Raw genomic sequence first — 22,342 nt, 5'->3', positions numbered from 1 at the left:
CGGGTGCTTGACACCATTTGTGTTGCCTCGAAAAGCTTATAAACACCTCATTTGTTCATTATTCGTGAAACCTAAATTTGCCTCGAAATGAACGTAAAGGCATCCATATATTCGTTCCAAACCACAATACTCCTTTCGAATGACCTCCCATGGCCATAGGAGGCATCCTGTAGCATTCAGAGGTCGAACCTCGAGAAAGTCCGAAAGCGTATATTATAACCTTCAATTTTGGCTGTTTTTAGAATATTTTTGGACTTTTTCGAGTGTGGTCATATTTTCTCCCGAAACGTTCCTAGGAGGGCCGACGTGACTTGTAACATTGCGCGGGTGCTTCGAACCATTAGCATTTCCTCCAAAAGCCTCTGAACACCACATTTGTTCATTTCTCGTGAAACCGAAATTTGCCTCGAAATGAACGTAAAGGCATCCACATATTCGTTCCAAGCTTGATGATTCCTTTCCAATGACCTACCATGTCCATAGGAGAAATCCAATGGCGTTCGGAGCTCGGACCCCGGGTTAGTTCGAAAGCGTGTATTATAACCTTCAATTTTGGTTGTTTTTAGGACATTTTTAGACTTTTTCAAGCCTGGTCATATTTTTTTTCCTGAGTTAGCTAAGTGATATTTAGTTGGAAAGTATCATTTTGTGACTGAAGATCATTGAGGCAGGAAACTCGCTGGTCTTTCAAAGAAATTTTGTCCTCTCGAGTTTCGAAAATGGGAAACATGATCTTCATGAGAATTTCCATGCTAAATAGATTTTTATATTTTTTTTTAATGTTTATTGATTTACACATCCTTACTTCCACTTCTGTAGTTTTGTAAGTAAGGTTTTCTTTTTTTCATAATACTTCCACTTCTGTAGTTCTGTAAGTAAGGTTTTCTTTTTTTCATAATACAAAGCGATGACCTCCGGATTGATTTTTACTAAGAGGGTTGATTTTTTGGTGGCTTCTTATTGTATTACTTCCTCCGTTTCAATTTAGTTGTGACACTTTTTATTTTAGGAAGTTTCAATTTTGTTGTGAAACTTTTTATTTTAGGAAGTTTCAATTTAATTGTGACACTTTCATTTTGGGTAATAACTTCTCTCTATCTCCCTCCGATTACATAGGATCCTTTTATTTTCTTTCTCCATCTCTCTCCTCTCCAAAAATTATCTAGGAGTCCGTGATTTAAAAAGTGTCACAACTAAATTAAAACGGAGAAAGTATGTCTTTTTCTAAATGGTAATTTAAATTTTTATTGTGAACACTTAAAGCATGATTAAAAGTTGGTTGAGATGGTAATTGTGTCATGTTATAGAAGCAAGAGATCACAAGTCAAATCTTGTTGCAAGCTAAATTTACTTTTGTTGATCGACATAACTTATATGCACATTGACCAATTCTAGTTGAATAACATAATTGACCCGCGACGTGTATATATTGTCACACACACCTTTTAATATATTTATATAAATTCCCTATGGATTAAATTAATCACCGAAAACCTAGTTATTATGAAGGTAATTCTCTTTTTAATATTAGGCTTACCATTGTCTAATCATAATTTAAAAGTAAACGATTTCTTACAAGATAAACTCTACATATAAGACATTCTAAACAATTTTATTTATTTAGTCACAAAAGGCAGTAACATAAACAGGATACGACTATCGCAGCTCTAATAGGACATTCGAGTATTTTTTAGTTGGCTAAACATTTTTGCACCAGACCCTTTAAATTTCCAAGCAAGGTCTTGTTTGTTTAGATTTGATTCTCCCTCCTTGTTAGATGGTTGGAGGCAAAGCTCCATAGGACTCCTCCAGATGTGTTATATATTCCTCAATATCAAAATCCGAGGACGACGACGACGAACTCCCTCCATCATCAGATAGATTTTTCAAACTAGTCTCCCCTGCTTTAGCCTTTAAATCATCTTCTGAGTTGATCTTAAGAAGGTTTTTTGCTTCTGAAAGTAGCTTTAAGGCAGAATCCTCAATTTCCGTAGAGGTAACTTTGTCAATGATAGCAGTAGAAGTTGGTTCCACATAAGGCTTAATTTGGTCTTGATTAGGCTTGTTCCACTGCAAGGCCGCCCCAAGATTTTCTTTGACCCAAGCCCTGATTGAGCTTAACTTGCCTTCCACGGCCTCTGCCAGAATATTTAGCTCGTTGATCTGATAGCGAAACAGGAAAGTTTTCTGAGTCCAAGCGCAAGAACAGAAATGTTTGGCATGAACCAGGCATGAATACTTGTTTTGCTTACAAGGGCAGGACACAGCAGACAAATACAAATCCCAAGAGCAGATGCTGCATTCTCGTTTCCGGCCATCATCGTCGAGGGTTTTGTCCATTTTCCGTGCCTGAGACGCAGAAGAAAGATAGTCCCGACACCTCGCTTCTGACCTGATACGAGCCTGTTTGGAAAAGACGAGCACTAGTTACATGACAGAGATCTGCTTCGCTAATACAACCAAAATCACTCTGTGATCTTTCACTGAAGTAAAATAGTTAGGCAAAGATCAGGAAAAATACAATATTTAGCCTAGTTGAATTCCCTTACACTAAAGGACTCAACTACTAAAGTCGAATCCTCGACATTCTGACATGGGTATAACCACTTCGACACTTCGTTTTGGGCCATAATTTGAATATTTCATAAAAAAACCAAATTAGTGACTCGGATAATTACCCGTGTCCCATACGAGTAGTCTGAGTAACATAGTGTAGAGCTACAATTTATTCTCCTAAAAGAATGCAAGTCGAGAGATCTCAGAGGTACTTACCCTTAAAGTTTTTGCTAGTACCCCATCCTTTCCAGAGGCTTCCTTCCATGTCAAGACTTTTGGTGTTTTCTTACCCCTTAGTAGAGATTCCCATTGGGCCTTCACAGCTTCATCAGCTGCTCTCAGTAGTACCTTATCATGAGAAATTGATGTTTTTCTTCTGCTCTCACGATATAATTCTATGGCAATCTGCCCGTGAGGCAACCAATTCAACGGAGCAAAAACTGCTGACACGGAACAATTAAATCCACAATCGAAACCTGAATGATAAGCTCCGGGAAGAAAAAGAACAAATTCCCCCGGTCGCTGGACGCAACGATAAACTGGTATACCCTCTGACTTTAATGTTGCAGGAGATAATTGCCTTCCCTGATAGAAATTCCAAGATTTTGTAAGAACTACATAAACAAAGTTCAAGAAATAAGTATTGATTGCATGATGTAGAAAACCTTAAGGTGGTGAAAACCACATCTACCTTATGATCCTCACCTAACGCATACCTGTTCTTATGAAGCTAACCCACATGCAACTATGCAGTCAAAGCTGCTTCCTGGTTTGTTACTTATCTTACCAATTTCCTTAATATTTTCGTTATACTATCCATATTTATTTCTTTATGATGCTTATACATAATTTTTGTAGGTTGTTACTTGCCTTGGTATAAATATATAATATCTGCTGTAATCTCTTTATGGAAGTATCACACTATCAGACACTGCCATGACGGACCTCAAAAGCACTACTCTGTACTCCTTAAGAACCCTTGCTTTCATAGTTCTGATTTCCTAAAAAACATGATTGATAACCCTTCTGAAATACCAAATATACCAAGTATGATGTTTACTATACCATCTTATGACAATGCTTCCACAGAGGTTCGGGTACCATATACTAAGATTCCATTGTCTTAAGCACTCAGAATGAATTACACATACAGAACAAAAAGCCCCCTCCCCCAATGGAAGCGCACATAATAATTTGATTAAAGAAGGTAATTACTCATTCGTAGTATTTCCTGCTCCAGGCTGGAGACCTCCAAAAATGGAGATTTCTTAATATATTCTCAAAGGTCTCATACATGCTGTAGGCAAAACCAAGACTCACCGGTCTATGAAGCAGCTCCAAATGTTCTTCTGCCACACATGGGAAGTGCTTCTTCACCATAGACTCACATTTATGGGAAACAAATCCAGGTATGCTGTACCATATTCTTGGAGCACCCATACCGAGATAGTGCAGCTTGTATAAGCGATGCTCTTCAACAGTCTGATTTCCAAATATATCCAAAGGGGAAAAAAACAATTACCAAAAGATAGATGATACAAAAAATAAAGCGTGGGCCTAGTTTTACACAAGCAAACGGATATGTTAAATTCACTAACTGCAAAGACCAGAATTACACAACAGTTCAAATTCACCTGAGTGAAAAGCTCTAAGGTCTTACCCAAGGAAGGCATGAAAAGCACATTCCGATATGTAGCTGAGGCGCTAGGATATCAGAAGAATCCAATGTCTCCAAAGAAAGCAAGGAACCAGGCAACTTGTAGAGATTCTTCAGGTCCCAATTTGGAGCAAAACCTTCTACAGAGTCGGATGCCTGCCCTGAGTTTGATGATACTGAAAATTTACAGATCTGATTTTTAGAAATAGAATCAGTACCATAAAGCACCTGAAAAGGAAGAAGGATAGAGCACTATAAGTTAAGTCAGAAATATTAGGAATAGAACTGAACTTCAACATAGTCTGACATAACATCTTGCATACTTCTATTTCTTCAGTTGGCTTTTCAACAATCCGCCAAAATTCACCTTCAATAATCTGTTCAGATGGTTCCCACTGTTCTTGATGCATAGTTGGATTAACTTTACTACTTGCAATCTCAACTTCTTTGGAAAAGTAAATCCGCCGAAAATCATCAGCATGTCGTTTGAAAGCTATAAGACTTAACTCAGGACCAGATTCAACATTAAAGCTTTCTGATCTATGGCTTTCGTCAGAGCTAAAATTTGCAGCACAGGCATCATCAAACTCGTAATCCAATTTTCTTCGCTTTGCCTTCCTAGTGTCATTGCTGGCAGATATCTTTTTGTAGGATCCATGATTTTGGAGCTCATTAACTCGTTGAGCTTGAGTTGAAAGTTTATAATTCTGCCAAATGTCATCTTCCTCAAGAAAGCTAGGAACTTTCCATGATGAAGGTGGAACAATACGGCACAATCCATAGGGCTCCACCTGTTGACATATGCTGTCAATGTACTTGAAGGTGTCCTTGAAGTCCTGAAAGCAATAAGATGAAACAATACGACACAATTTAAAACATGAAAATAATTGCAAGCGTCCAATAAAGTACAGAATCTGAGCACAGAAAAGTAAAGCACAAACTGCACAGAAATTTATAGATACTAAGTTGACAACATGCCTCTTCATCAGGATGAAAAACAATCGCGTCTTCGAGTACACAACTGCATGCTCCTGCTGGATTCCACCTAGCTGAAACCTATATGAATAAAAGTAAACAACAAGAACAAAAAGGATTCTGAAAATGAGGCAGTTGCAAACAACCAATCCTTGCCTACATCAATGTTGATGTAACCAAACACCACTCTAAATGAGTACTTCAGTTTTAAAAAGTAACTTTTTGATATGGTATACACCTTCAGAAAGAACCAAATATATCATTCTTATCTGAATAGACTTCAGACTAGAAAAATAAGTCACGATAAAGACGGTTAAGGGACTTGAAAAATAATTTACCAAAGTAAGATACTAATTAACCAGCACATCTATCATATGAAGGTAACCTTTTGACACCCACTGCAATCTGAGCATCCCCTAGTAACACCTTTGGGAAGACAAACCTTCGGAGACAAATTCTGTCCAATAAAACATTAAAAAGGACTTAGCATAGCTATCATCCCTAGTAACTATAGACAACAATAGAAGGGGGGAATATCAAAATCTAAAATAGAACATATATAAGAAGATAAATTATAAATCTAGGAACAAACCACAGAACAAACTCATTCTATTCCAAATAAAATTTAATCTGAAGTACAGTTCTCATCACATAGACAATGATAATAAGGAAACCTCTACCAGTCCTCCCCAAGATGTGAAGGTAATACAACCACAAGCAGTAGAGAGAAAAGAGAATTGAAACATCACTCAATCACTGATTTCTCATCAGAGCTCGAATTCAATTTACAGCACGCACGTCCAACACGGTGACAAGTACGTCTATCAGTCCATGCTACCATAAAAAGCAATCAGTATTAAAGCAAACATTCAAACATACACTGTGGTACATGCACCATTCACAGTTGTCACATCTATTCCATACAAAAACATAAAGTAGATATGGAAGATATACACGAGTGTTAGAAGGGCGGAATCAGTGTTTCATGCAATAAACACCTTATGCAAGTTCTTTTTCTCCTATAAAGTTTTTGACCCTGGGTATGACAGAAGATCCCGTCATTTTCAATTTTGAATGACACATAATTCAGTACTAAAACCTTGTTTTATCACATTGCAGGTAGACCAGATCAAAAGATCTTACATTTACTAACACTGAAATATAAAGAGGAAACAAGTATGACCATATCATGCTGCTTAACATCTGGCTCCCTTTCACTTTGAAGCTGGTCATAAACAATCCATGGTCTTTGTTTACACTTTAAACTTCTCTTGATGCTTGCATATCCATCAATCTCAGATGAAGTTGGCACTGAAGATATCTCCAGATCACTTGCATTCTCAGCACCCACGGGACCAAGAGGGTTGTCCAAAACTTCTGCTCTTCTCAAGATGAATGTTGGAAATGAACTAAAGCCCGGAGAAACAGGTTGATTTTCTTCTTGATTCTTCTCAACGAGGCTCACACTCTCAGTCCCCATCAATGCTACAAAAAGGGTTTGTTGAGCTCTGATTATGGTCTCCCATGATAAGAGGGAAGAACTATGAGAAAATAGTGTAGAATACCAGTATACCACTGTATTTCACGAAAATATTCAAGCACTAAAAAACTTATGACACAGTACACACAAACTAGACTTGTCAACTGCTTCCAACAGTCTTGATGCATGTTACCTAAGGTTTTGGATTATGAAACTATGCCAGAATCCACCATTCCTGGCTTTTTAAAGTAGGTTTTAACACTTCGTTTGGATAGCAATCATGGAAGGAATGGTAGGGAAATATAGGAAGAGTAGGGAAGAGTGAGCTTGCGTTTTTTTTTTCCAAATTGTTCCAACATTGGAAGGATTTGGTTTGCTAAGAGCGGAAGGTAATTAAATCCTTCCAACTCCCAAGGATGCTTACATCCCTCCCTTTCTCTTCCTTTCCGACCAAAATTCCCTATCCAAACACATGATAAACCGTCCTTTCAATTGCTTACTCTAAGCAATCTCTACTATTACATACTTACAAATCAGTTTCGACTCACCACTCACCAGGCAAAAGAATTAAAGCACTCCTAAACCAGCTTTTTCCATTTCACTATAATTCGATTGTCAAATGATAAAACATTCTATCAAACTTTTCTTCGTTGTCGAAATAATAGCTATAAATAGTCATTCGACGTAATTTTCGCAGGCCAATCTCTACGACAGATTAACCAAACCTAGAAAACTTCAACATATTCATGCTTCATAATCTCGAAATTTAACGCCATGCACACATTATTAAAACCCTAACTTAGAGTAACTTTAACTTTTGCAGCTCTCACGCAAAACTTTTCAAACTTTAGAGTAACTTTAATTTTCGGAAGAATCAAATTTCTTAAAGCTCTAGCTCACTATGACATGAAAAAGAGATAATTCTTTTGAACAAAGCTTCAATAAAATCACAGCTAGCTGAAAATACACTTTACTGTAAATTCAAATTCTTCAATTTCAACTTAATTGCATTCAAATTAAACATAATATAGCAAAAATTAACATGAATTTAGTAACTACAATGTCAAATTTACTAGCTTCAGTATTGAACAATGAACCGGAAAAACTAAGCAAAAACAAGTAAAAATACCTTGATAATTCTTCGGAAAAGTGAAGAAATGAAGGAATTTAAGCGAAGATGAAGCTCAAATTTTAGTGAAATTAGCGGAAATCATAAACCCTAAAACTCCATTAATGTTCGAGAATTTGCAGAGGAGAGAGAAAAAAAACAGTGCACGAGAAGTTGAAGGAAAGTGTTATTTAGTTGAAGATGATGATTTCATACAAACATGTGATATGGCCCAAACTTATTAATATAGGCCCAACTCAAACTGTAATTTTGGGCCTTGAAGTTAATAGTCAATGGACTTGTGAAATGTTATACATGGCCAACATGGGAGTAATACCTATCAAAATCACAATCTATATAAAAAAAATTAACTTTTGATTATTTGCAGTGATATAAACTTTAATGAATGAGACTATGTTCTCCTCATCTTATTTCGGCTTTAGGAAAAAGAAATTTGGTTTGTATTTCTTTATAGAATTTATATAAATTTGAACTTGAGTTGAAAAAACTCATGTAGTTATGTTCGGCTTGTTAATGTTTGTAAACAATTAATTTAAGCTCATTTGTAAGTGTTCATGTTCATATATAGCTCGTTAAAGTTCATAAAATTTTTAAAAATTTAAATTATATTTGTATTATGGTATTTCTTTTAATATGAGTTATGACTTATTTTCGTGATATACATGCATAATAATGTGTCCTAACTTTGTTTTCATGGGTTAGCAAAAACTCGAAGTTAAATGTATGCATAATTATATTACATATGACCATTAACATCCGTTGTATAAGAGATTAATTAAGGGTATCACGAGGCTCGTTTATTAGATGTAGCTAGTTTCGTTTGAACTTGAGATATAAATGAACAAGCTCTCAAGATTGAAGAATTTATCTGCCAGAGTATGTGACAATGTATGTCATTTTTTTTTTTGGTGAACTAGGATGATATAAATTTAGAACGTTTTCACCAAATAATCTATTACAATCCGATCGATAATAATAAGTCATGACAATAATTAGGAATAAGAGGAAGTAACCTGATTATTTCAAGGGTGTTATCTCGATTAACACAATTCTTAGCTATTACATCCGCAACAATGTACGTCATTATTACTATCATAATATACTTTGACATATAAATATATCCGGGACCAAAATAAATTTGAACTATCACCAACCTATGCTCTAATATTTCAATCATTGAGTCTCACCTAGCCATATATTTAAAACAAGAGCTATATCCGAATATCCTGATGGGCCTGATAGAGTGTTATTGAAGATTTATCCAATTAAGGACGTGGCTATAAGTTAGAACTTCTGCTAACCTACATACTACCTTCGTTTCTTAATAAGTGCAACATTTCCCTTATTTGGAATAGTCACAATAAGTGCAACCAAGCTCAAAATGGTAAAAAAAGTTCAATATTATTACAAATATGCCACCAAAAAGCAAGAGGGGACCACAACTTTTTTGTTTCATCACTTGAATTACTCTACTTTATTGTGGTCCCAACTTTCTCTCTCTACATTCCTTGGTATTCCCCACTTTCTCTATGTTGCACTTATTAAGAAACGGAGGAAGTATATGATTATGTTGAGAATAATAATATTAGTATTGATGTGATGTCAAACTATATGCCTATATGATTACCGCTTATAGATATTTTTTTCCAGTTATGTTTACATTCCTCGATAATTACGTTGTAAATTGAAATTAATCAAGAATGTACAGTAATTTTTTTTATCTATATGAGTCATGGAGGCATTATAAAATACAAAGAATAGGATTGGAGGGAGGATTTGCACACGTGACCTATCGTTCACAACACCTTAATTTTAAACACTACGCCAAAACATCTTTGGTATGCATGGTATAATATATGATCATGTCAGAATTATATCGTAAGTACCTAGTATTTCCTTTATCATGGCTGCAGTTTAGACTTAATGTAATAAAGGTGAAGCCACTTATTTTGGGAGGAGGTTTTGAAATGTTTGTATTTTTTCACTTTTGAGAAAAATAGACAACTATAAAGTAACACATAGGAAGCTAAGATTGGAAGTTTTGGAACCAAAATAGAAAGGAAATAAAAAGCGTTGGTGATGTGATTCAAAATTCACAATTTTGTAGGATTGAGTCAATTTTATCACTTAACAAGATAAAATATTGTAGGGGGCGTAGCGTGACATTTAGCAACTTTTATTTTACATTATAGTAGTGAAAATGTAAAGAAGATTAGATAATTATAGATATTTGTTGTATTTAAACTGAAATATGCGAATAAAGGGTTTTATAATATACTTCTTCTTTTTATATCAAAGAATACTAATACATCTATATGTTATGCTTTTTATTTTAGTTTTTATCAAGCTTAACCATATAACAATTTAGCTTTTGAATGCCATTGGGTACCGGATACCAATACTAAAACCGATTCCTACCGATTACAAGACCAATTCTAGAAAGTCACCTTCAGTCAAAATTGAAATTACCACACTTCCAGAAAACCGTGTACTCGGTATTGGAACCGGTCCCACTGGTTCCAAGACCAATTCCAGAAAATGAGGACCTGATCCAACCAATTTCAATCCCGCCTCCAAATTTTAGAAATCGGTTGTAACTAGGTCTGGGTCCAATTCTCGAAAATTTTGGTCGGGTATCCGGTTATGCTCAACCCTAAAGACTCCTGCGCATATAGGATATTCCAATAGTGAGATATGTCGAATCCTAAATCTAGATGTGACGAATTTATTTGGCCAACCTGCCTAGACACTATTTTATTATCCTTTGGCTAGCTAGTGTATTTTGCTCGCCCGAACAACTCTTCGACACTAAAAATTCATGGAATATTGAATCTTGGAGATTCAAGGCTCATATAATAATTACAATCCAATAAATCATTTTAAGACAAAAATTCATTTCTGATCGAGAGAGTACTATAATAATGGAAGAGACACATACCAGGAATTCATTGTTCATTCTTGCATAATAATGGAAGAGAAGGCAAAAAAAGAACAATAAAATTTTCCACTTGTAATAATCATGTTACATCACAGTCTTCTCTAACTAATTTTGTCTTTTAATGATCTTCTTTATTTCGTCCTGCATTGGCAGTTAAAGATTAATACACTGACCTCATTAAGTACAAAGCTGGTTTTATTTGCATAGAATTGCAGATGATAGCCACTTTCTAACAGATAATGAGGTATGTGTAGCAAACTAATGAAAGATGTTGTCTATAGTTAATTAATTAGGTATGTGAATGGTATATGTATTGTACAATGTACAAGGACCATTCTAACATTTCAAAGTGGACTCCTTGTTTTTTTATTTGGATGTCCCAATTAAATTAGTCGCTATATTTTACATAAATGGATGTGTTGAGTTAATTGTTACGTTTCCTGTTTTGACATATCGTTCTCGTATTATTTTTATTTGATTGTAATTATTATAAAATATATGCTTGACCTATCTATTTCTTCCTATTTTGCGCTTCTTTGAAATTGTAACCCTCAACACTCAACACCCCCACATATATATTTTAAAATTTTAACAATGTCTATTCTCAAAAAAAAGAAATATTGTCAAGATAAGTGTCACATATTCTATCAAACTAGTAGTATTGACACACAAGTTGTCCATGAAAAATTAAATGTTCGAGCATGATCCGGCTTTCCAATACAGATCTCTGCAAATGATCTCTAAAATTCAGGTATTATTTGGTTGACATAAAAATATATATGGAAAGTAGAACTTCCTAGGAAGTAAAATAAGGTGAACGTATTGTTTGGTTGGGAAAAATGTAGTAAGTTACACTTCCTAACAAGTTTTACTTCCCATAAAATGGAAGAAGTTACTAACTTAGGGAGACCTAGGTAAGTAATACTTACCATGTAAAGAGTTTTACTTCCCATTAGTAATTAACCAAAAACTTTTGCTACTATCTAAGAATTTAAATTTCAAGGAAAAAAACAATTTCATAAGAAATACTACTTCGTTCCTACATTCAACCAAACAACACTTGAAAATGCAATCGAAACGATGAGTAATTCGATCTAGCCTCCATTCAAAAGAAGAAATTGTAGACAACATACTTCTATTAACGATGAATTCCCAAATATTTAAGCAATCTGAATAAATATCTTAAACCTAATTAGTTTGTAATAAAAGAAAAATATCATGCATTCTCATGTGTGTGGATAACATACCAGCACGATAGTTGACATACTAGAAAAAAGGCTTATAATATATGGATTCAAACATGAAGTAAAAGTACATGCATGTGTGATTTTTACAATGAACATTACTATATATATGCATTATATAGACCACAAACCTAAATCCTATACATAATAATGCTAGTATAACATAAATTATATCCTTTAATGTCTAAACAAAAACAATAAGCTGTCCATAAGTACACCAAACTTAATTCACATAAACATACACAAACAATTAACAAACAAAATAGTGGTGTACTTTTTTTGTCTTCTCCAAAATGTATCCTCTTTTCTTTTCTTTTGTTTTTCCACCTATTTTAGTCAGTTGGCAAATGATAATAATATATCAGAAGAAAACAGTGCCACAATCATCTTGATCAAATTCAAGTTGAGGAAGACAATTAGGAGGAACATGTAAACTTCCTTCACCCAACTTACTAATAGTTTGATCTTCCATAGTAATATCCCATAAAAATCCATAATCATCATCATTTTTAACACTTGCACTAACCAAATCACTCCAAGAGTAGCTTGAGTTGCCCTCTTTGAGAAGGTGCAAGAGATTAGTATTAGGGTTTAACGACGTCGGCGAGTAATTATTATTGCTTAAAACATTATTAAGGTTTGGATTAATATGGCTAATTATTGGTTCTTGAGAAAGAGTGGGATTATTTGAAGAAAATGAGTTGTTGGTTTGTTGGCATGTATAACAAGTAGGTGGTGAAGAAGTGCTAGCTGTGAAATGATCATGCATGTGTTGGCATTGGTTATTGTTGTTTTCTTCAGCCTTGCTCTTGTGGAAAACTCTACATAACACCCAGTCTTCCTGCATATCATGTGCCAATTCAAGTGATTAGAAATATGATCATTACAAAGAATGAAAACAGTTGAAGGAGAAATCATCAAATTAGGGCATGTTCTCTTGGGCATAAAACAACTGAACTAAACTGAACTGAATTGAAATGAATAGTGATATGTGAGAGTAAAAGTATTGTCCAGAACTGAATTGAACTGAACTGAAAAGAAAATAAGTTGGGGAGAACAAACCCTTTATTATGCACCACAAAAAGATTATTGGAAAGCTATATGTGGAAATAATAATTTCGCGAGTAATCAGTATAACATAATAATTGCATATAAGGCTATGTTTAGTTCACTTGAAATTTTCTGATCTGAACTTATCTGATCTGATCTGAACTTATTTTTTCTGATCTGATCTGAACTGATATGATTACAAGATCTTATCTTTTAGATTTTTCTCAATATATAAGAAAAAAATATAGTCATGTGGGGTCATGTTTGATTCAACTCAATGAGTACTTTATTAATATTCAATTATTATAATTTTTACTAATATGTAGTGAAAGATATAATGATTTTTAAATATAAACATGATCTGAACTGATCTGATCTGAACTTATTTTTTTCTGATCTGATCTGATCTGATTAGATCTGAAATAAGCAAAAATAAGGTGAACTGAACATAGCCTAAATGGTACTCAAAATTTAGGACAGAAGATTTGAGTCGAATTATAGTCATACTCCATAAGTAATATGATATCTCTATAGTGGTTTAAACCTCTTTAATTACTAGTAGAAATGTTTTAGAAACTTTTTTCTTCTATATGGAAAGTAGGTTAGCTTAGAATCAACATATTTTTTCAGTGTTGCACCAAAAAAAATTAATATTTAATCAGTTAATTATACATTCGGATGTAAATTTACACCATTTCACATGCATTCGATCTCCACTCATATATATATACTTCCTCCGTTCCGTAACAAGTGAAACACTTATCTCTTTTATGTGAGAGCTTTTTTAAAAAAGTATTTCACTTATTATGAAACGGATGAAGTATTAGTTTTCGTTTGAAATTTAGGTTAGGGTAAGACTTTGTTCCCTTTAACCCAAACAAGGTGATTTATAATGGATTTACTAAGATCTGATTTGGTTTGCCACTACGAGTAATTTCGAACATATAATTTTCATAATTTAAACTACTACTGGACTGTATCATAGAATGTCTTGTCTGATCTAATCTAATTTGACCTAGTATAATCTATGATTTGATTCTAACAAGAATGAATATAAGTTCCTTAAGAGGAAGAAATCATAGCCTAACGTAAGACATGAAATATAAGATGATGTGGAATAATTTCAGTAATCATTATTTTGATTTGGGTGTATAATGATTTTACGTTGTACACAGTAAAGACTAAAGTAACAACATAACCCATGATTTGTATCAGTTATGTGCAAAATACAAGTTAATAATATGATGAAGAATAATAGGATAACCATTAGGATTAGTAACACTCAAAAAAGTAAGGAAAATGATATACGCAGTTCTTACAACTACATATAAAAAGCTAAAAGTGGAAATATTCTCAATTACTAAGCATTAATAATATTGATTGATGCATAATAATTTGTAATAAATTCCTTAATAAACATCATTTTAGAAAAAACATTTAATACTTATTATTAATAGGGTTACCTAGATTAGAAATCAGAACCATAAAAATGAAAGAGAGCAAAAAAGTATAAAATATTGTATTTTAACAGTCTTTTTCTCTTCATATTATTACACTTAGTTACCTATATCAGAAACATAAAAATGAAAGGGAAAAAGTATAAAATATCGTATTTTAACGGACTTTTTCTCTTCATATTATTACATTTAGTTACCTATATCAGAACCATAAAAATGAAATGAAAAAAGTATAAAATATCTTATTCTAAAAGTCTTTATTTTTCTCTTCATATTATTACACTTACAATATCTTTTTCTTTCAAGAAAATTGTTTAATTAACCCTAATGAGTTACTCCAACATTTTTCTACCATGATAAAGTAGTATTATTAATCGGGGACATTTAGACCCTAGATAATGACTGAGTGTAAGGGAACACAACACAAGTTAGATTGACAATCAATAATGATGAAGTTTCCTTGAATTTTCTACAAATTAAAGAATATACAGAGCCCTAAAAGATGCTCCTAAACCCAGATGCTGGACTTGTCTAGAGAAAGTGACAACATACAAATCCTTGTCTCCAATCATTGAACATGTGATAAGCTCATCAATTTGTGATTTATGAATTGTATTGTGTGCTCGCAAATATTCCCTTTTAGCCATATATTTATGAGTTACGACCCTATCTTTCCCCTAGCAACTTAGCCGCATATACGATATGTGACCTACTTTTATAAACGTGGCAATGTATACATTCTCAACCATCTTATCTCAACAATAAGCAAACGTTATTATTCTCTTATACATAATTACAAATGATAGTTATAGATGAAGAATAAGTATAACAGAAGATATTTCCATAGGTTTATTAGGTCATATCCTTTATGAGGATTATAGGGGAATAGCAATGCTGTGTTTTTATATTAGGAAAGATATTTGGTTCGAATACCAATTCCTACTAGACTACTAGCCTACAGGGCACACCAGGTTAGAGTCTGGATACAAGGCTAAACAACTCAGAAGGAAATTACGTTGGGATGAGGATTCAAACCCTAGGCAATTCCCTAAAATTCGAGGTGGTACTACATTGAGCTACCACCTCTCCCTTCAAATGTATGCAAACATACACACTATTACACTAACCTATACACATATATACACATAGATAATCATATGAGAAGATGATTTAGATGAGAATAACAGGTACGTACACCATTCTTGAGCTACATACAACTTATTACTTGTGTGCTATAAATACAACTTTTTTTTAATTTTAATTGAAGGTAGGTTAATTTTGAAGTGCAGTTTAGCCGAAGTTTCAAATAATAATAATCATATAGGACTATATATTATCATTATATCATTAAGTATATACTTTAGCTAACTGCCTAGGTTAACCAACCAAAAAGGATCCGGTGAGATTCTATTAAGTACAAATAATAGTATGATATAACAACAAACTTTAATTTAATTCTGACAAACATTCAGTTTAGTTTTAAGAGTATATAAAATACTTATGCTAGAATATTGCTACATCTATTCCGTAAGTAATCTACCCACTAATAATAATATGTAGTGTTACAGTTGTAAGATTTAGTTTGTCTTCTTTGTAAAAGGACCAGATATTCCAAGTCTAATTAAAATACAATAGGCGGCATTTAGTAATTGGAGTCTTGAATACTTTCCTAACCCCACACCAACTTATGCATGCATCATGCATGAGGGTTTCATGTGCTCATGTACGTACTTTCCATGTGTGAGATTTTTTTTTCTATAAGAATTTTTTTCTAAAATACTTTATCTTTAACGTAACACATTAAAAGATTATGTAATTTTTCTACAATTTCTCACGATAAGGTTGGCATGCATGTACCTTTATCTACATTGTTACCGTTTAATTCCAAAGACAACTTTGATCATAATTAAGGAAGAAGTATTATATTGCCATAATTAGTAACATAAAACACTTTTTTTCTGTTAATTTTGACTAATAGATATGTAATTACATAATTTTGGTTTGTAAACTTAATCAGGTTTCTAAATGAAGTCTTTAAATATTATTTTTCCCAATTAATTAAGCTAGTTAGCATAGTTTACGAGGCATATGCAGATTTAGGACCTTGCTTGATAAGATGAGTCAGATTAAGCTATACAAGATTTCGGTCTAAATAGAGAACTTGTCCTGTCAAAAGCTTAGAAGGCATACATAAATTACGTACCTTAGGAGGCATATGTGGACTCTCCAATCGAAACTCATGCATGATCCAACCCGTTTTAATTCCATTTGGAGCTCGATTTTTATAGAACACAAGAGTCTTCCTCATTCCTACAATCTCCCGGGTCCTCGGGTCAAGTATGACCCGATCTTTACCCGTCGCTTTCCAATAGCCAGATGTCGTTGCCCTATTAGTCCGGAACCCCGTGGCATACTTACGATCACGAAAGCTAAAGAAGTACCACTCTGTAGTGTTAAGCTTTGCCACCTCTAAACAACCACACACAAAAAAGGGAAAAATAATAGTCAAGAAATGTCGCTAATTAGATCATTGCAACAATAGCAAATCAAATCATTATTTGCGTGTATACAATTAATTAAGGACAATGATTGTATTCTACTTATAATTTCAAAAGATAAGAGGAATGGTACAATTATTAGTATTTGACAGTTAATGTGTGTATCTAAGACTATCAATGATGTTAAGTTAAGCTGTTTATTCTTTGTTCATCAAAGTGAAAATAACAGCTCTTCTACTTGCACACGTATATATGCATGAGTTCATCCCCAAGAAATTTTGGGTCATTGTAACATACTTTTAATAATATGAAATTGAAGAAATATTAGTAAGTTACTAAAGATAATAAGTCAAATGACATTTACAGTAATAATCTGCAAGAAATCTAATCTTAACTATAGGTTATGTGTTATTGAGAGATTTCAACCAGACAAAAAATAAATTGTTCCTAAGAAAAGAACAAAAGTACTTCATCCTATTTTGAGGGAGAGCATGTGAAATAGTAATATTATCATATGGTGTTACTATAATAGCTAAAAAAATTATATATACATACAAGTATAGGTTGGATCGCGATCATGTATATATATATTTTCACAAGAAAGTGGTTTTTTAGCAACGACTAACAATGGATGTAGTAATGATACAGTTTCATTAACAATCAAGTCATCGTTAATTTAATTTTACGACCAGCTAAGAGCAACTGTCATATTCACATGATTATTCAATTAAAATAAATAATGAGTCTGTATTTCATTTCAAAATACAATTCGAAGAGATCACGCGGTGGTAGCTCCCGTTACATTAGGTGATAATCTATATAATTTTCGGTCAAAAAATTTTATATGGTCTATCTCAAAAATTTCATCCTATTTATATATACATGTGCTAAAGCATGTCATGATAAAGAATGTCAAAGGGAATTAATTTTCACCTCTGTGGAAGATGAAATCCATCATAACCTAGGAGTTCAAAATATCGCCAATTACTTTGTGCCTTTTTCTTTAGCATATGATTCTTTTATGTGAAATGGAACTAATAATAATAAAGTGAATGAAAGCATTATTTTAATTTGTTTCAGAGAATATATTATTAGAAGTAGCATTTCAATTTGTTAAGAAGAAAAATAATCTTCAATTTCGTCACGAAATTGAGCATATTCTTGTGTATGTACGACCCTCATGTCACAAACTACAGTGATGGAATCTTGAGCTAAATAATTATATAATGTACAGATATGTAAGATAAGAATTTTTTTACCTTTTCCATAAGTGTCACATCAATGTGTATCCTAGCTAATTAATTGTGAACTTCCTTTTTTAATAGTGGACCATCCATTTGGGTCCATTTGGGGTAAGTAATTTTTTAGGTATATTGATGTACAATTCTTGGGAAGAATAAATTTTAGTACAGTAAGAATTGAGGTCTTAACTAATTGAAAATAAGGGCTATTTGCTTATTTGAGTTATTTCTATGACCCTTCATTTTTGTTACTATTATTATTTGAAGATAATAGCACTTGATCTCTATTAAGAAAAAAAAACAATTAATCTCTATTAGAACCTGTTGGTTATTGTTATCTATACTAATATATTAAAAGGCGTGCGTAAATCAGGAACGGTGCCACGTGGCGCTCTTCCTAGGGAGTTTTAAATCATGTAATCCATGTACAATAAAAAAATTAGAAATTGCATAGTATAGATTTTGATCCCGTGACCTCAAGTTCATGTACTAAAGTTTTAACCACTAGACCGAGTAGTATTTAGTGCTATCATATCAAAGTACAATATTAATAAATGAAAATTTTCTTACCCGGGGCATAGCCCGGGCCTAATAACTAGTTTGTTTTCAAACCGAAGTGATCTAAAAATTTCTATTATGATCATTTTTCATAATAACATATGATTATTAGGTTAAAGTTCATTAAATGATATAAAATTATTTTATAACGTTTGTAATCTTAAAATCAAAAACTGAAAACTAACAGTGATATCAAATGAATCTAAAATTTCTAATTAAGCTTTAATACAAAAGCTTGTATTGTTATTTAAACGTAACAAATAGAAAAAATAAACGGGTTCAAGCCAATGGGATGTATCATAATTTCCTCAAAATTTCATATTGGTTGTTAAGTTGTTAACTAAGCATCATTACTCTTTACATGTATATAGAAACTAGACCATAAAAGAAGAAACAAAAAAAAAAAAAAAAAAACTTGTTCGAATAATAATGGAATTAAGATAAGAAGAGAGAGGTGAATATAATTTCCTGATGAGGCACTTAATTAGAGTTTTGTTAGAAATTAAATTAACCTCTTATTTTAAGTAAAAGATGAATTATGACACCCTTATTAAATGTATATAATTTAAGTGAGCCAATCAAATAGGCTGTTAGCTTGTTATTTTTCTCAAATTAGAAAGGAGTCAACCTTGGCGTTGTCAAGCTGTTATTTGTGATTCTTTGGCTTTCATGAGAAGCCTACTTAATGAGCAAGTAATATGAAACGGTTACTCTAACACCACATCAGCAAGGTTATATCTTACAAAATTGTAATCTTTTCGCAACGAATTACTAGCAATAATGAAATATTTTACTTCTTACAAATAATATCAGATGTTGCTAGTAATTTGTTACAGAGTGATTAATATTAATGCGGATGTAAATCTCAAATTAAAAATTGCACCTAAAATTGAAAAAAAGACAAATAGGAAGAAATAATTTTATGACTTATAATGTTTAGAGCTAGAGTAACACCTCGTTAATAATAAAATATTAATTGTGGCCTAATTTTGATAATTCAATTTTGTGGTGAAATTGGCTTTTTGAAACTATAGAAGGAAATTAGCCAAAAAAAGGAGGGAGCCAAAACGAAAAATACAACCCATAATAATAAAATGAAAAAGACAAAACAAAAGGAATGTAGAGAAAGAGAAAGAAGGTAATAACAAAATAGTAAGTAAAATTATTACTTGAAAAATGGTTTTTGCACTAATTATGTATACAACGTTGTACTCACTATTATTGATTATAAAACTTACTTATCAATTAAGAATGTCTTTTAGTAACAAATGAGCAATGGTAACAACAATAATATTTTTTTAAGGGTATAACAACAATAATATAATGTTCTTTATTCTTTAACCACATATATTTTCCATGAAATTTACCACTTCACTAATATGAAAAATTAAGGAACCAATGATGTTTTGGCTTAATGGTTAAGATTGAGGTACTGTAAACGATAGGTTACAGGTTCGAATCCCCTCTCCCCTACTTTATATTGCCTTCATGGCTTATATGGATCAAAAAATGAAAATTTAAGGTTGTCCAATTCCTCATTAGCTTGCATGCAAAAGCACTATAAAAATCCCGGAGTTTCATGCACCAAAATTAAATGCACATTTGGAAAAGGTAAAAGAATATGAAATCAGTTGAGCAAATGAAGCTTCAAATATACTAGAACTCTAGAAATCAAGTTACTCATCACGACACGTCTACAAACTGGTTAATAAATTTATGATACATGTATCAGATTAGATTATTTGTTGCTTGTAATAAATATAGAAATGTAAAAACTAAAAGAACAACTAAAAAAATTATAAGAATAATAGCAAGTTTTCAACAGATCATTCTTAATTAATATAGAAAATTAAAGTCAAGATTACTACTTTATTAGTAAGTGGAGAAACGCACCAAAAATTCCTATTTCACCCTTTTTAAGTACTAATCACAGTGTAGTTTAGGCACAATCATCAAAATACATATAAAAATATCACAACTTCGCTCCATCAATCATAAATGTGATATGTTAATTTGAGTGAAGATTCGCTTTAGTTATTAGACACTTAAACACGTACTCGATCATATAAGAAATAAAATTACGATAAATGAAAAGATAAAAAAGTTATGTTTTTGAAAATCCACGCACTTTTCAGATCCCCTTACCTTGACCTTTAGAAATTATGGAGAAAAGATCTTGCTTTTTGTAACTTATGATCAAAACATTAAAAGAGCAACATAAAGAATCTTAAAATAGAGTATAGAAAAGTGACTTTCATCAAACAAAAAAAAGGGATAAAAAGATGTATATATAGAAGAAAAAGAAGAAGAATATATCATTGATAATGTAAATTTCTAAGAAAAAAAGCAAGAAAAGAGGGAGAAGAATTAAGAACATATAATGATGAATTACTTAATTAAAACATACCAGGAAGTTGCCATGGCTCACAAGTATGTAAGTCAATTTCAACCAAAGTTCCTTTAAGAGCTTCTTCATTAGCAATCTTTTTATGAAGATAATGACAAACTAATTCTTCATCACTTGGATAAAATCTAAACCCTGGTGGAAGTGAAGCTCCAATGTCTCTTAAACCCATAATATAATATTTTTTTACTCTCTAATCACACCTTAATTATCTTAATTACTCTCCTTGAATATATATCAAGAACTAGCTAATTATAATTAGGGAACATTTAATGAATGAATAAAAATTAAGCAAAGATTGAGAAGAAGAAAAAAGAGAAAGAGAGGTCCAAATAATAATAGAGGAAATATTATATGAAATATAATAATGTTTAGTGAAGGTGTTTATATGTGTATATATATAGGGGAGAAGAAGATGACATAAGTAAGAGTAGGCTTTTGCCAATAATAAAATTTCTGTCAAAATCTTGGCTTTTTGTAGGAAGAGGAGAGAGAATGCTTGTTGAGTTAGTTAAGGTGGGGGGAAGTTTCAAGAAAATCCAAAGTTACAAGAAATCTTAATTATGTGAAAAAGGGTGAAGAATCCCTAATTGTGTCCATTATGTATGCTAATTAATGCTACATATATGAGTATATGGCCAAAGTAATTTATTAAGCTAAACCTCTCTAATATTAATACCTCACTTATAATTAGAAAAAGTCCACATTCTTACGGATGTTTAGTGTATTATGTTTTTTTTTTTTTTTTTTTTTTGTAGAGGAGGGAGTTTGTACTTCCACCATTCCACTCAATGGCAAATGTATAACTTTAAAAGTGTAAATTTGTTTATTTACTTTTGAGGGAAAATGGAAAGTTTATATGCATGTTTTTTTTTATCCATATGAGTTATGAAGGCGGTGTAAAGAAAGAAATGGTGGATTTGAACCTGTGACTATTGTTCATATATAATACCTGAATCTTAACCACTAAAAAGTATGAGATTTGTGATTTGAATCAATAATTACAATAAGATGACATTACAAAAAAGGAGATAACTAGAATTTCTCTTTTGTGACTTTTAATTAGTAAAAGTAAAATCACAAATATAATGGTTTAATTGTTCCATGTATGTAATAATTCTTTCACTAATAAGTTCATTAGGCTTTGATTCTTGA

The 22,342-nt window shown here is 32.4% G+C and overlaps 2 protein-coding genes across 5 annotated transcripts; both read right to left on the bottom strand.

Annotated features, from left to right (window-relative positions):
* Positions 1-1,593: 1,593 nt before the first annotated feature.
* LOC104894726 (putative lysine-specific demethylase JMJ16) lies at positions 1,594-7,985 on the bottom strand. 4 transcript variants are annotated; one of them, XM_010681027.4, is made up of 9 exons: positions 7,798-7,985; positions 6,372-6,696; positions 5,574-5,645; positions 5,192-5,269; positions 4,537-5,049; positions 4,217-4,441; positions 3,877-4,038; positions 2,773-3,141; positions 1,594-2,403 (listed from the first exon to the last, which is right to left on the bottom strand). In XM_010681027.4, the coding sequence occupies exons 2-9, from the start codon at positions 6,666-6,668 to the stop codon at positions 1,774-1,776; spliced, it is 2,346 nt and encodes a 781-aa protein (XP_010679329.2). In that variant the 5' UTR covers positions 6,669-6,696; positions 7,798-7,985; the 3' UTR covers positions 1,594-1,773. The 4 variants fall into 4 exon arrangements, with proteins under 4 accessions (XP_010679329.2, XP_048493553.1, XP_048493554.1 ...); XM_048637596.2 differs by having other exon boundaries at positions 6,372-6,673; XM_048637597.2 differs by lacking the exon at positions 5,574-5,645.
* Positions 7,986-11,999: 4,014 nt separating this feature from the next.
* LOC104894725 (protein CUP-SHAPED COTYLEDON 3) lies at positions 12,000-21,896 on the bottom strand. The gene is made up of 3 exons (XM_010681024.4): positions 21,191-21,896; positions 16,690-16,955; positions 12,000-12,820 (listed from the first exon to the last, which is right to left on the bottom strand). Exons 1-3 carry the CDS (start codon positions 21,357-21,359, stop codon positions 12,341-12,343), a joined length of 915 nt encoding a protein of 304 aa, XP_010679326.1. The 5' UTR covers positions 21,360-21,896; the 3' UTR covers positions 12,000-12,340.
* Between the last annotated feature and the right edge of the window lie 446 nt (positions 21,897-22,342).

Source organism: Beta vulgaris, chromosome 5, assembly GCF_026745355.1.
Source record: "Beta vulgaris subsp. vulgaris cultivar EL10 chromosome 5, EL10.2, whole genome shotgun sequence".
Taxonomy (NCBI): domain Eukaryota; kingdom Viridiplantae; phylum Streptophyta; class Magnoliopsida; order Caryophyllales; family Amaranthaceae; genus Beta; species Beta vulgaris.
This window is presented reverse-complemented; position numbering and strand designations above follow the sequence as displayed.

Bases quoted from the DNA above. Each gene is read 5' to 3' on its own strand.
- LOC104894726 (XM_010681027.4), bottom strand. From the start codon at position 6,668: ATGGGGACTGAGAGTGTGAGCCTCGTTGAGAAGAATCAAGAAGAAAAT. The intron at 4,442-4,536 runs GTATGCAAGATG...CTTCCTTTTCAG, and splicing joins AGCCAACTGAAGAAATAGAA to GTGCTTTATGGTACTGATTC. The intron at 2,404-2,772 runs GTAAGTACCTCT...TTTTCCAAACAG, and splicing joins TACTAGCAAAAACTTTAAGG to GCTCGTATCAGGTCAGAAGC.
- LOC104894725 (XM_010681024.4), bottom strand. From the start codon at position 21,359: ATGGGTTTAAGAGACATTGGAGCTTCACTTCCACCAGGGTTTAGATTT. The intron at 16,956-21,190 runs GTATGTTTTAAT...GTGGTTGTTTAG, and splicing joins TGAGCCATGGCAACTTCCTG to AGGTGGCAAAGCTTAACACT. The intron at 12,821-16,689 runs GTACGTAATTTA...CATGATATGCAG, and splicing joins GTCCACATATGCCTCCTAAG to GAAGACTGGGTGTTATGTAG.